Source organism: Strigops habroptila, chromosome 4 (genome assembly GCF_004027225.2).
Source record: "Strigops habroptila isolate Jane chromosome 4, bStrHab1.2.pri, whole genome shotgun sequence".
Lineage (NCBI taxonomy): Eukaryota > Metazoa > Chordata > Aves > Psittaciformes > Psittacidae > Strigops > Strigops habroptila.
In genome coordinates this window covers 85,440,958-85,455,150 of record NC_046358.1, presented here as the reverse complement: position 1 = coordinate 85,455,150, position 14,193 = coordinate 85,440,958, and the positions used below count along the sequence as shown (strand labels likewise).

Here is a 14,193-nt window from a genome sequence, read left to right as displayed (position 1 = left end):
GAGTGAACTCCTGTTTGTGGATGCTTCACTCCAGCTCTGGAGCTGCAGAGATGCTGCTCTGCTCTGCACAGCATGGAGCATTGGGGACCCGCAGCAGTGCTCGGACCACAAATGTTTCAAATCAGGCAGAGCTGGGGAGGAAAAGCAATAGAAAAAGATAAAGCACTGGAAAGTGAGAACAACCCACTTGTTGATGGATTTCCAGAAATGTTTTAAATTAAAAAATGGGGGGGGGGGGGAGAGGGAAAAAAGCCCCAGGAGGACTTGCTGCTAATTTAGAAATCAAAAGAACTTCTGAATGGAAACCATTTGCATGAGGTTTTCACTCCTCTCTAACTAAAGGACTGGGGGTTGGTTTTGGATGGCAGCACCTCAGCTGTTGGGTTTCAGTCATCCCACGGCCTCCATAGGGTCACAGGTTGGAGGGATGAGGGATGTTAGGGTTCTGTTATGTCCCCTGGTTCTGCCCCAGCCTCTCACCACCAGCCCCAGCACAGGGGGGAGCTCAGCACCGGCTGGGTGTCATTACTGTGCTGTAAATTACAGCAGGTTGGTTCTTCCATGCCTGTGAGGTTTATTTCTCCCTCCCTCTGCTCACTCTATGTTTGTCACTCACATCACACCGGTTCCATCTGCAGGAAGCTGTCAATTATTCTGTGGTCCCTCCAGCTCCTTCCTGCCCCTCAGAGCCGGGAGCATCACCCAGCCTCTGCCCATGGGATGCTGGAGGGGATCCAGGTCCAGGGGGCACAAAGCACCAGAGAAGCTGCTGTTTTCCAGGGGATCTTTGCTTGTTTCTGTGTATGGATCCCAGGCCATGGCCAGCCCAGCCCCGGTGCTGCTGCAGTGAGCTCAGGTGAACATAATCCTCGTCACCAGCACTGGTCACATCGCAGTGACACAGGGGGAGGGTCTGTGCTGGAGGAGCTTCCCCAGCTCTCCCCCTTTGTTCCTCTTCCCAACCTCTCCATGGAACCCAGTTGCTCCAGCACTGCTGAGGATGAGCAGTGAGATGTTACCTGGGCTTTCCCAAGCATCCTGCCTGCCCCAGACACAAATGGAAGATTGAATCCTCAGTACTCCCAGCTCAGTCTGGACCACATCCATCAGAGCTCCTTAACGACCAACATTTGGTTTATCAAGAGCCATCCTGCCCTTTCCCCCCTTCATTTGAGGTGGAATTTCCTCCCCTGACACGACCTGCTGGATGTCAGCGGGTATCTGAGCATAATTAAATCCTGCTGCTATTCCCAATGTCCTCAGAAGCCTGACCCAGTTCTTCTGCATCCCAGTGAGAGCAGTCCCATGGGGGGCCCTGGCTGCTCTGGCCCTTTACCAGGTACCCCCGTTGTCCTGGGTGTGAGCATCAGACAGTAAGAGCTGCTCCCAGGGAAACCCCCACCAGTGGGAGCCCCCAGCCGTGTCCCCCCAGAGCTGACATGGGATGTCACCGTTGCCATGGCAACAGGAGAGCTGCAAAAGAAAAAAGGGGAGAATAAGGAAGAAAAGGCAAAAAAAGGGGAGAGGATCTGGGGGGTGTGTGGATAAAGAGCGGGGGTCTTTACCTCTGCAGTACCCAGAGACCATCCTCACTCTGCAGGGACAGTCCCCAGCCAAGGGGATGCCTGTCAGCGTGTGCATCACTGTGAGGGGGACCCAGCCCAGGCATGGGGGGCTCTGCAGGATGGGAGGGGGGGTCCCCACGTGGGAGAGGGGTTTCTGGGACTGGGAACAACCACCTCCCTGGTACTGGCCCAGCATTACCCGTGTCAGACACTCAGAACCCAAGAATGGTCAGTCTACTCTGTCCCTGCCCCTCCGCAACCACAGTGTGAGAGATTTTCTCCATGTCTCCACGATTTTCCTAAATCTAGGCTGTTCCCCAAGTCACCACATTGTCCCAGGGTCTGGAGTTGGGAAATAAGATCAGGGGTGGGCAGCGAAGCAGAGCTGGGGGCAGCTCGCAGCCTGCAGGAACAACAGGACAGACACACACAGCCAGGAGAAATCCGTGTCAGTGAAAGGTGTTTTGCAGCTCAGCATCCTCTGCCCAACCCTCCCCTGCCTCTTTGCAGAGCATCACCAGGACCATTGTGGCTGCCCCATCCCTGGCAGTGTTCAAGGCCAGGTTAGACGGGGCTTAGAGCAACCTGCTTTAGTGGAACCTGCCCGTGGCAGAGGGTTAGAACTGGACGAGCTTTAAGGTCCTTTCCAACCCAAACCAGTTTGGGATTCTATGACTGAACTGCCAAACCCCTGTGGCAGGGACCACGGTGCCTCAGCTCCCCGTGCTGCCCGTGCCCTGTGCCATCCTTCCCACTGTAGTTGCAAAGAGGAGGAAGAAACCACACCAGCACCAAGGTGCCAATTACTCCTTCATTAGCAGCCAATGTGTCTCTTTATCAGCCCTGTGCCTCTCTGTACAATGTTGATCATTTTGATGGAGCATTTGTTTTAATTTCCCAAATGAGGAAGCAATCTTGTAAATATTGTGCAGTAATTAAAATGGCTATTTATTGTGCAGCACTCCGCCTGCTGCCAGCACAGATCCCATTAGCATTCCCCTTCCGCCCAGCCTCTACTCCAGCCGGTCCCGCTGCTCCAGAGAGATCCTTCATCCTCGTGCCTCTCATCCAGCCAGTGATGCACAGATCAGGAACATCCACACCTGAGAGTCCTGCTGCTGAGATTCCTCGTACTGAAACCCAAATGGAGGTTTGATGCCCTCCAGAACCTGAGAAACCCAGCGACGAGCAGGAGAAACTCTTGTTTCTGAAGCCAAACCCACTCCTTGGGGTCTTGCTGGCAGCAGCGTGATCAGCCACTATGGGGACAAGGGAATAACATGGGGTCTGAAGGAAGGGGTGCCCTGGGGCTGTGACCTCTTTGCCAGCTCGCACCCCAGGTTGGGGGGCTCCTGCCTGCTCTCTGCATGGCTCGGGAAGGATGGTGCCTGTCCAAAGGCTCACAGTGGTCCCGCATTATGCCCAAAGCATCCCAAGGGAGAGGTGATGAGCCCACTGGGAACTGCCCTTCTGCTTGGGCTCCCAGCCCTGCTATGGAGCCAGGAGGTGGTTTTAGCCCATTTCAAGAGCACATGCTTGTGTCTCGGTGAGGGGACACTGTCCCAAGGACAGCACATGCTGCCAGCAGAGCCCATGGGCAGCACCAGTGACCTCCATTGTGGCTGACATTGGAGGAGGATGGGGATGAGGTGCATGGTCATGTGTGTGGTCACGCAGTCAGCTCTGCAGACCCTGCATGGGGCTGTGCAGCACGAAGCTGCAGCCCAGAGAGAGAACAAGAGGCTGTGCAGGGCTGGGGGGGCAGGAACTCCTCCAAGATGGTTCAAAATCCTCCTCCCAGGTCTCCATGGTGACCAGGAGCTGTGCTAGCTCCGGCGCTGGGTGCGGGGATGGAGGGCAGGCGGTGGACATCGCAGTGCTGGGGACCACAGAGTGCCAGGGACACGCCGTGGGGTACAGAGGGGCCCCATGGCCTAAAGAGTGGGATCAACAGCTCCTCCACCACCAGCACATACACCAAGCCTTGTGGTGAGGGTCTGAACCCGGACTTCTGCTCTCATCCCTTTGCATGAGCACAGATGAGTTATCTGAGGCTTTGCCTTGTGTGTTTCTGTTTGTTTCCTCTCCACAAACATTCAAAGTGGCAAAAGCTGCAATAAACCACAAACCAACTGGAAATAAACATCAATCCAAATGCATCTTAAACCCCTTTAACATGGAATTCCTTCCAGCTCAGTGGTGCTGGGGGAAGCAAGGCTGAATGGCACCGCGGGTGCAGAGAGGAGGCTCCGCTCCCCCAGGAGCCAAGGGCAATTGGGGATCCAGGGGTCCCGGCACCCCCCACACCACCCATAGGATGTCAGGAAACCCAGGAGCCATGTTCCTGTGGGCTCCTCTCCAAAGAGCCCGAGTGGGCTGGTGATGACAGCGAGAAGAAATTAAAGATCAATAAAATGAGGAGTTGAAGCAGAAGCAGGGGGTGGGAAGGAGAGGGATCACCCCTTCTCACCCCGTTTCCCCTTCACCAGCCATGCTCCAGGGTCTCTCCCACTCTGCTGTGCGGGGAGCCAGGTTTGGGAGTGCTTTGGCTCCCAAAGCCATGATGGAGAAGACATCCCCACCAACCCCATGAACACCCCAGGTTTCTGCCTGTTATTGCTTATAGAAGCCCCTGGAGCTTGTTGTGGTGCTGGGGCTCTGCTCTGTGCTCAGCTGCAAGTCAGGGAGAGGCTGCTCCGGCATTTGTGCCTTGTTCTTGGGCAGCAGCAAATACAGCAGCAGAGGATGGTGCAGTGAATGGTGCTATACACAGGGAGGGATGCAGCCTGCAGGGAGGGATGCGGCACCCAGGGAGGGATGTGACACACACTAAGGATGCTGTCCAGCCTTGGGGTCCCCAACCTCACAGGCACAGGAGGGCACGAGCACGTCCCCCTGCCTGGACCCTGCTAATGGCTTTCAAAGCCTCCCCAGAACACATTTCGACTCCCACTCCCTTCTCCATCGCCTCGCTCTCATCTCCTACATGCAGATGCCAGCTCACGCGCGGCACCGGCTCCGCACGTCATCGCCCACCTCCGCTGTCCCCACGTCCCCATGGCAGTGCCCACACACCAGCGGTGCCCCGGGGAGCTCCCCATGGCACCAGCACCCAGGCAGCGAGTGGGGGGCTCCCAGGGCTGGTGCAGGCACCCGGGAGATGAGCTGGAAGAGACGTGCCAGGCACAGCACAGGCTGCCTGGGAAGCATTGCAGGGCTGCTGGTGGCATGAGGGCTGCAGGAGATGCAGGAGATGCAGGGGATGCAGGAGATGCAGGAGATGCAGGAGCTGCGGGAGATGCAGGAGACACAGGAGATGCAGGAGCTGCTCTGCTTCCTGCTCCTGTGCAGCCTCTTGTACGGGGTCATTGCTGCAGGTGCAGTTCATGGGGTTTGAAGGTTTCTTTGCACAGGTTGGTGCCAGAGGCCCTCAGTTTGCTCCGAAAGGCAGGAGGGAGCCGGGAGGAGCAGGTCAGTGCCATGGGAGTGGTCCAGCCCTGACTGGTGAGAGTCAGAGCATCCTGCTGCGGTTCTGCCCGATGGACAAACTGAGCTATAAGAATCCAGTCACCCTTCGTTTCCAAGGCCGTGATTGCTGCAGCTGCAGGCTGGCAAAGCCTTTCCAGCAGAGCACAGTGAGAATTCCCAGATGCTCTCATGGGGCATGTTCCAAAAAGCATCCATCCATCGTACACTGCCACAGCCACACTCCTGGCATCCTGATGTGCTGCCTCTGCTCGGGGATGCTGCTATTTTAAGAGGAGGCTTTGGGGAGCATGTTAAGACACCCCCAGTCCTTCTAAGGAAGAATGTGGAAGGAAAACATCCGGGGCTCCTGCTTCCCTGGGCAGCGGGCCAGAGGTGGCGAAGGAACAGCGAGGCCTTGTTCTGCCCACGAGTGAATGAAAAGGCTTTTGTGAGCCTTGCTGTGCTCATGGCCCCACTGATGTCCTCTTGCTACGGGTGCTGTTGTTACTAACACACAGTTATTGCTGCTTCTGTAATTTTTTCCCTCCCGGCTGGACCATCCCTGTCCAGCTCAGGGGTGCTCAGACATCAGCACAGGAATGGAACCAGGTCTCCTGCCATAAGGGACTCAGTCCTGCAGCATGGAATCATAGAATCCCAGACTGGTTCATATTGGAATGGACCTTAAAGCTCCTCCAGGTGACACGGTCAGGGACATATTCCACTAAAGCAGGTTGCTCCAAGCCCCATCCAGCCTGTCCTTGAGGAATGGCACAGAGGAATGGCATTATGAAGTTCAGCTCAGTAGCAATATATTTCTTGTGTGTGTGAATCATTCCAGCTCCACTTGGGTCTTCATCAGGAGCCTCCTGCCATGGACAAACCCTGGCTGTTCCCTGCAGTGAATGGCACTGGGATGTGTCAATGTTTAACCAGGGTATTTATCCAGTGTGAAAGAGCTGCAGTGTGAGGGCAGGACAGACAAACATCCTCCTGATGCTGTTCCCAGAGCACACCCTCAGTTTTTCCATGTCCCCAAAGCTGTGGTACCAAACACAGCCGACAGCACCTGGGTGAGGATGTGCAGGATGACTGCAGGGCCTCCAGGTGCCCTGGGGTCCCCCCAGGGTCTGCATCTCTCAGGGATGTGAGCATTGGGGTCCTGCCACTCCGCACCTCACCACTGACCCCCTGTTAGGCTCAGGTGCCCCCCCCGCCTGCTCCCAAGCAGCATCTCCATCCCAATGCATGTGAAGAGCCTGGAAAACATCAGAACACGTCCCAGCTCCGTGGAAGATCCATGTGCTGACAAACACACGGTGCAGACCCATGGCCAGGCCTGACGCAAATTGGATTGAAAGGGAATGAGATGTATTTTATGTCCTTAAAACACATCAAGTGCTTGGGAGTTAATTGCTATTTAATTAGCATAAATTAAGCTTTTTAATAATACTCCAGGAAAACAAGGCACTGTTACAGATGCTTTATGAAGAGTCACCCTGACGGATGAAACCCGTGTGTGCTGAGCACAGCAACAGCAAGACAGGGGAGCGCACGCAGCCCTGCACGGGACATCCTCCTTCTGCCTCTCTTGCCTGAGCCATGCGACCAGGAGTGCTGGGAGCAGCATCCCCACTGCAGTGGGACCATGGCCCTGAGACCCTGCACCCACTGGGAGCAGCACCCTGGGGTGCAGTAAGGACCTGGAGTGCAGGAGGGAGCCGGGGTGCAGCAGGGAACCAGCCCCATGCAGAGGCAGCTGCAGCCATGAGCGTGTTTCCTGCACGCCCTGGGGTGATGCTTCCTCTCAAAAGGGGAAGGTGGGCACCCACCATGCCCATTGCACCCACCATGCCCATCGCACCCATCACACCCACAGCCCCACTCCCACAGGGATCAGCAGCCTGAGCAGGGTCCAGGACACTTTGGGACCCCCCCAGAAGCTCCCCATAGCCCTCAGGCCCCCCCAAGGCTCTCTATGGGTTGCTCTTTGCTTGGTTTGGCATTTTTGGTGGCGTTGCCATGACAACCGTCCCAGTGACATCTTCATGCGCCTTGTCTCCTCCTGTGGGGTTGCATCATTTTCCTTCCTGAATGAGCAGCTGCCTGTGCCCTGGTCACCCAGGGCTCACGTTGCCCACTGTGGGGTACCACAGGGTACCACATCCCCCTGCCCAGTCCCTGCGGGCAGGGATGCAGGCAAACAGCCCCCTGAGTGAGGGATGCTTTAATTCTGGCACTTCCTCACTTCAGCATCTCTCCAACCTTGTCCTTTTCTAAATAAAGACACGTCTCTGTGCGTGTGTGTGCACGTGTGGGTCACCTCCCAGGCTGGGAAAATAGAAACGAAGCTGGAAATAGAGAGGAGACAGTGTGCAGGGCTCTGCCAGCCCTGCGGGGACACCGGGAAGCTGGGAACATCCTCCCTGCCACAGCAACGGCTTTCCTGCCTCTGCGTGGAGCAGCCTGTGAAGAGAGGTAGGCAGCATCTGTTCTACCCAGGGGGATTCCTCCCTCCAGATCCACTGGCAGCAGGAAAAAGGGAGAACCCAGGGCCCACCACATAGGTCCTGGCTCTGGGAAGATGCTGCTGCTCCTGCCTGTGGCAGCCTGGCCCATTCCCACACCAGCCAGTCCCATTGATGGGTTCCAGTATTGGGCTGGGTGGGCAGCTCCATGCAGGGGACATGGCTCTCCATGCGCAGCCCCTTCCCCAGGGCACCTCAGGGCAGCACTTATAGGGGCTGGGAAAGCAACAGGCATTTCCCAAGGTAAGTTTGCGGCGTTTGAAGTGACTAAACCCAGGTAAGTTGAGGGGTTCCCGGCTGAAAGCACTTGCAGTGACACTGGGTGATGGTTTATCATCCTCTGAGCGGTGGGGATGGGATGGGGTTCCTATGAACCCCCCCATGGGGAGCCCACACGATGAGTCAGGGCAGAGCTGCCGTCGGGGCCGGGTACTGCTGACGCAGAGCCCTGCGCTGGCTCCTCTCCCCCTGCCCACACAGCTCCATCACCCTCCTCCTGCCGGCTCCTGCTTACGGCAGCAGCTCCCGCTGGCACACAGCCCCCTCCCCTCACCCCCCGGGCCCAGCACTCGTCCTCTGGCAGGGGATAATAGACCCACACCCCAAGGTCTGGATGGGTGCATCGCCCCTGGCCCTCACGATGCTGAGAGGGGCCAGAAATCGGGCTGTCACCAAAGCTCCCTCCTCCTGTCACCCTCCTCTGTGGCAGCCTCTGTGAGCATCATCCTGAACCTGCTTGAGAGGAGTCACAGCACAAACTGTGGAGCAGGATCCCATGGGGAAGCATCCTGCTGTGCTGGAGTGTGGAATCCCACAGGCTGGGTGCTGAGGAGGGAGCAGAGACGCGCAAATGGGAGATATTCAGCAGCCAGCGTGGAGCAGGGGATGGAGCCTGGCAGTGCCCACCACCACATTTGGGGCTGGGGAGCTCCCACAGGCACATGCCAGGGCAGAGGGAGCCGCCTGCATCAGGCCTGGGGATTAGTATTGTCATTAAGTTAAAAAGTGATTAGTGTGAGCGCTGGTGAGTGATGGCACACGGTCCCCAGGCACGGCTGCTAGACTCGGCTTCTCACCACCTGAGCAGAGTTAGGCAGGCTCCTCACAGGGTGTTTCAGCTCTCACCCCTGCCCCAGGAGCTGGAGATGCTGCCGGCCACAGCCACACACACCAGAGCACGAGGGGATGGACACTGTGCAATGCCAGTGCTGGGGGAGGCTGGGACCCCATGGACACCGGTGCAGGTCAGAGGATGCTCCTGGTGAGCTGGTCCCGGGGCTGGCAGAGCCCTGGGGACCGGGGTGGAGCAGTGATGCCCAGCCCTGCTGCCAGCACAGGGCTGCCCGGTTCGACCATGCTGCTTTCCATTGCCTCTGCAGCATCAAGCGAAGCATTTCCTGAGCTGCAGCTTGTGAGGAGAGGCAGAGGGGAGGTGGGATGGTGAGGATCAGGACCAGGAGCAGGGTGGGCTTCACACCGGCTGTGCTGAGCTGCACCAGCCCATGGCAGGTCAGTGACAAAGGCACAAACACAGCCCCGTGCCCAGCATCACTTGAGGAGCAGGCGGGTGTTTCCATCACCAAGCAGGGTCCTTTGGGGAGGTAAAAGAGAGAGAAACCTGGTGTGAGTGCTTTTGCCATTGCAAGCCCTCAACAAGCAGAGTGACAACAGCCCAGCGCCAGCCTGAGCCTGGATTTGCCCCACAAGGTGATATAGATGGAGCAAACACATGGATTTGGGCACAGATTGCTGTCGCCCTGTCCTCATGGCAAGGAGAAGAGAAAGGAGTCTCCAGCCCTTGAATATCCCCATGCAAAAGGGGCTGCTTGCAGCCTTGGGAGCAGGGAGCAGTGTGGGCAGGGTGCAGGACAGAGATCTTTGGGAGTGGTGGTGGGGGACCACCGCAGCATCACCTACCTCACCAGCGCGCTGACGAGGAGGGCAGCGAGCATGGGCCCTACCCAGTAAACCCAGTGATAGTCCCAGTAGTTTGCTACCAGAGCTGGCCCGAAGGCTCTGGCAGGGTTCATGCAGGCTCCGGACACGCCACCTCTAAAAGAGGAACAAGGAAGCCACATCAGCCCTGCGGGACACGGGACCAGCACCCGGCCCCTCACTGCTGGGACAGGGTGATGCTCGGGGTGGGCAGCAGCACTCTGGACCACCTGGGCCCATCCAGGCATGGATGCTCGGTACTCAGATGGCAGCATAAGGAGCTGCAGCACAGGGACCATCCCAACCCCAACAGCTTCTCACCACCAGGCACCTGCCTTTGCTCACGAGGGTTCACCAGCTACTGGGGAAAACCCAGCGTGGTGTAAAGCACAAGGGCTGAGTCTATTCTGGGGCTTACCAGGAGCTGGGCTTTAAACCAGGGGACACTCCAGGCCGCGCGCTAGAGCGGGGCAGGAGGAGCAGCAGCGTTTAGAGATGAAAGCGAGCTGAGATGGATAAATATTTGCACACGAGGTTTGTGCAGCGGTTAAATAACAGCCCCGGATCCCGCTAGAGGGGGCACTGCCTTAACTAAACAACCCATTAACATGCAGAGCTGTGCGCTCGGTACCGGCCGCGGAGGCACAAGAGCCCGGCTACACCGAGCACCTGGAACGGCTGCGGACAAACCCGCTCCCGTCTTCCCTGGACAAGCACTGCCCTTGGGTGTTATCGCCCCATCGCAGGGCCGTGCAAAGGCTGCTCTGGCGCCAGGGCAGCAGCTCTCCCCAACGCACCAGAGGGCTCATTGGCAGCCTCTCCGGCTTTCCTCAGTTTCCCTGGGCAGCAGGTCCTGTGCTGTGCTGCAAGAGGGCACATCCCACTCCATGCACGGGCATGCTCCTCCCTCATTGTAGGATGCAGCAGCTGGGGGTGGAGCAGGGCAGCCCCGATACTGGGTGCTTGGAGCTGTCCCTGGCACTGCAGGATGCTCCGAGTGCCAGCTCCATCCCTGCAGCCGATGGTCCCATCCTGACCCCCTCGCTCGGGGCACCCTGACCGAGGACAGTAGTTGCAGACAGCACCAGCTGCCTGATGGGAATGTGCATGGAGACTGGACTCATGAGCTCACCCTGCCAAGACGTTGACCGTGACCGAGAAGCCGATGCAGAAAGGTGCCAGCGGCGTTTTGGTCTTCCCATTGGCGGCGCCCATGCAGACCACGAGGATGAGGAGGAAGGTCATGATGATCTCGCCCCCGAGGACGGAGGGGACCTGATCATCAGCTGTGATGATGCTGAAGGCTCCTCCGCTGGCATTCCCGTACCGCTCACTCGCTGCCACAGCCTGTGTGGGGACAGCCCTGGTTGTGCCTCCAAGCTCCATACCATGGGCTTTAGTGGGCACATGTGCTCATTGTCAGGACAGCAGCATCAGGTTAAAGAGGAGCTAACCTCATCACTTTGCTCCTGAAAGCCAGCCCTGAGCGCCTGGTGAATGTAAACTCATTAGTGAAGGCTCTTAGCATCAACCCAGATAATGAGCCAGCCCCGCTCTGCCTCACCCAGTCAGCAAGGCACCATGCTGCATGAGATGCCTGGATGCAGAGAATGGGCAGCACCCAGTTTAAATGAACCCCACAGCACAGGCAAACACCGTGTGTGAAAATGGCTGGAGCTGCAGAGGCACCATTCCGTGCACAATCAGTGCCCATAGAAACTCTGGGGCACAGCTGCCGGTGAGGATTAATGAGCCAGGCCCCAGATGTGCCCCCCCACATCTGCACGGTGCTGCCAGCCCCAAACCGCAGCGGGGGCGAGCTGTCTGAGCCCTGCAGCCAGACTGTGAAAGAGCTGGAGGAGGAACCAGACACCCGAGCACCAGACAAGCCCCAAGCCCACACAGCAGCCTCCGAGCGTGTCACCCTGTGAGCAATCAGCCTGTAATTACCCACAGAGCCAAGCACCGAGTCCCCCTCACCCTCTCCATCACACACACACTGCTGCTGGAGCCCCCGGGGGTGTCCCTATATCCCAACACATCCATACCTTTGCCAGGCCGGCTCCTATGGCCGCTCCGAAGAGCTGGGAGACCCAGTAAGGGATGAGCATCGTGATGTTCAACCCACCGACCAGCCACATGCCCAAGGACACGGCGGGGTTCAAGTGGCCTCCACTACAAAGGAGAGAGGAGCATCAGTGAGGGGTTCACCCCCAGGGCTCAAGCACTGCACTCACCACAGGGCTGGAGACACAAATGAGTCTTCAGCCCTCCCCATGGGAAGGTGCTGTGGACCACAGAAGAGGAGAATCCTGCCATTTCCTGCCTCTGCAGTTGCTGCTTCAAAGCAGCATCATCTTCACACTGGATACACAACCCCTGCTGCGGTACTGGCAGGGGCAGGAGCTGCCCTGGTACAGTTTAGGGTGGGGAGCAGGGGTCTCTCCCAGCGTTGCAGGATGCTGTAGGGTGCAGCCCAAGGCCCTGGTGCGAGGGGGGTCACCCCATTGTCCCCCCAGCAAGAGCTTTGTTTGTGGCAGCAGCACAGCCTGGCCACCCGCTCTGGAGCGGCTCCTCCAGGGGCACAGACCCAGGGAGCAGAGTCATTCCCTGTTACGCACTGAGGGCAGCCATCCCTGCTGCTGCTGCTGCTGCAGAGGAGAGGCACGGCTGGAGCCAGTACTCAGCCTGGCAGCACGCACATCCCCAGGGAGCTGTCAGGAGGGCTGAGGCCACCCCAGCGCTGCTGGATCCGCTGGGACTGTCAGGGTTTATCTGCCCCTGCTCCATGCCAAGGTGAAGGCACACGGGTCCCTCCACATCCCTGCCCACCACAGCCCCGGGAAGGGCTGGACCTCGCCTCCTTACCAGCCCTAAGTCATTCATCCTGAAGACCACACGCAAGACAAGCTCAGATACCTTCTAATTAAAACAGATTATCATGAGACACGCTTTAATGAACAAGTTTCATAACCAATCAGCCCTAATAATAATTGCTGGTGCAGCCGATGACTCAGAGTGTCTAGGAACTATAATCACATCTTATTCTTCAGCTGTAATTAAAGACCCATCATACGAGAGCAAGAAGGGGGGTTGCTTAGGCTGGAAATGTCTCTGCTGGACAGGGCTCTGGCTGCAAACACCCCTGGGATGAGTGGGATACCAGGAGCTGGAGGAGGACCTGGCTGCAGATAAACCCTGGCTGGAGCACCCACCACCTCCCCATGCATGAGCCAGCCAGGGGGAAGGGAATGAAACTCCACAGGGGCTGTTCCAGCTTCTTCCTTCAGGGTAAATCTATATCTTAGCATTAAACAGCACATTGTTCAACCAGCAGGTTCATCTAAATATTGCTTTTGAGGTATTGAAGCCATTTGTAAATAGAATCCAGATTTTTCACCTGCAAATACAGAGGGGAATAGACTGCTCGGGTCAGAACGTTTTTCTCTGACATCCTTTTGAAAGGAAATTTCTCAGCTTTCCAAAGGAATGCTTCAGCTGTGGCCATTTCTATTAAAAGGGGCTAAAAATAAAACGTGGCAATCACAAGCCAAACAAACTCCCCCAGACCCGAGGTGTTACAGACAACCATACCCTGTGATTCATCACAAGGGGTGGGTTTGCCCTCCCCTGCTATTCCTCAGGGTGCTGCTGGGCTCCTTCTGGCACGTGTAAAAAACCACCCAGCAGCAGAGAGGCTCGATGGCAGCGCAGCATTGCTGCAGCCACCAATATATGGGCAGGGAAGATCCCATAGGCAGTGGGGAGAGATGAGCATCTCTGTCCACATTTGGAGCCGCAGCGGGGTCCGTGCAGCCCCAGGTGCTGCCCCCACTCACCTGATGTCTCCCAGGACAGCAATGGTGAGCCCCAGGGTCAGCCCGTGCGCCAGGGCCGGCTGCAGCCTCCCGGTGCCCGCGGCATCGTCCACCACGGAGAGGCAGCCGATGCAGACGAAGATCGCGGTGCCCAGCAGCTCGGCCACACAGGGCTGGACGCGGCGCTCGTACCAGTGCGGCTGCGGGGGCTTGGCCTTGGTGTCCATGTCCATCACCAGCTTCACCGGCTGGTGACTGCAGTCAGCAGTGGCCATGGGATGGCGCAGGCAGAGCCCTGGGCGTAGCTGGCCCCGTGGGCACTGCCAAGATGCTGCAGGGCAGAGGCTTGAGAGACTGGAGGTGCAGGGTCAGGTCTCCAATGGGTCCTGGTGGAGGAACAAGGAGCACTTATCCCACTGCAAGGCTGGTAGGCTCTCCTTCACCTGTATGAAAAGGTAGCGGATGGGAGGCTCTAAAAATGGATTGGATTTGCATTGCTTAAAGAGAAGGGAAAAAAAAAGGGCAATAAAAGGTGATAGTTCAGCCCCCAGAGATATAAAGCTCTTTATCACCGCCCTGATAAAAACTCCTTGGTTCAAGGCTTTGGATTTTTTTTTCCCTGTGGGTTTTGTTATCATTGCCAAGGCTCGGGATGTGATTCCGTTCTCATTGATGCCCTGAGTGGGGGGATTTGTGTGAAGCCCTGCTGGCTGCCTTCATCGGGTGGCTTTTAGCATGCCAAGAGGCAGCATGCGCCATGGAGACACAGGCATCCAGCAACACCCTGAGAAACCACGGATGTAGCTTCCTCCAAAAACTGCCGGTTGGTGCTTTTGGGCACGGCAAACACGTGGGGTTTAACTCATGTAACATCAGTAA

The 14,193-nt window shown here is 57.4% G+C and overlaps 1 protein-coding gene across 1 annotated transcript; it reads right to left on the bottom strand.

Moving 5' to 3' along the window:
* Positions 1-9,036: 9,036 nt before the first annotated feature.
* AQP8 (aquaporin 8) lies at positions 9,037-13,908 on the bottom strand. Its single transcript, XM_030483278.1, has 5 exons — positions 13,336-13,908; positions 11,545-11,671; positions 10,629-10,843; positions 9,479-9,613; positions 9,037-9,152 (listed from the first exon to the last, which is right to left on the bottom strand). The coding sequence occupies exons 1-5, from the start codon at positions 13,587-13,589 to the stop codon at positions 9,110-9,112; spliced, it is 774 nt and encodes a 257-aa protein (XP_030339138.1). The 5' UTR covers positions 13,590-13,908; the 3' UTR covers positions 9,037-9,109.
* Between the last annotated feature and the right edge of the window lie 285 nt (positions 13,909-14,193).

What these genes read in the sequence shown, in the direction of transcription:
- AQP8 (XM_030483278.1), bottom strand. Translation starts at nt 13,589, where the DNA reads ATGGCCACTGCTGACTGCAGTCACCAGCCGGTGAAGCTGGTGATGGAC. An exon ending in GCTGTCCTGGGAGACATCAG is followed by an intron (nt 11,672 to 13,335) that starts GTGAGTGGGGGC and finishes TCTCCTTTGTAG; the next exon opens with TGGAGGCCACTTGAACCCCG. An exon ending in ACGGTCAACGTCTTGGCAGG is followed by an intron (nt 9,614 to 10,628) that starts GTGAGCTCATGA and finishes TTCCTCTTTTAG; the next exon opens with AGGTGGCGTGTCCGGAGCCT.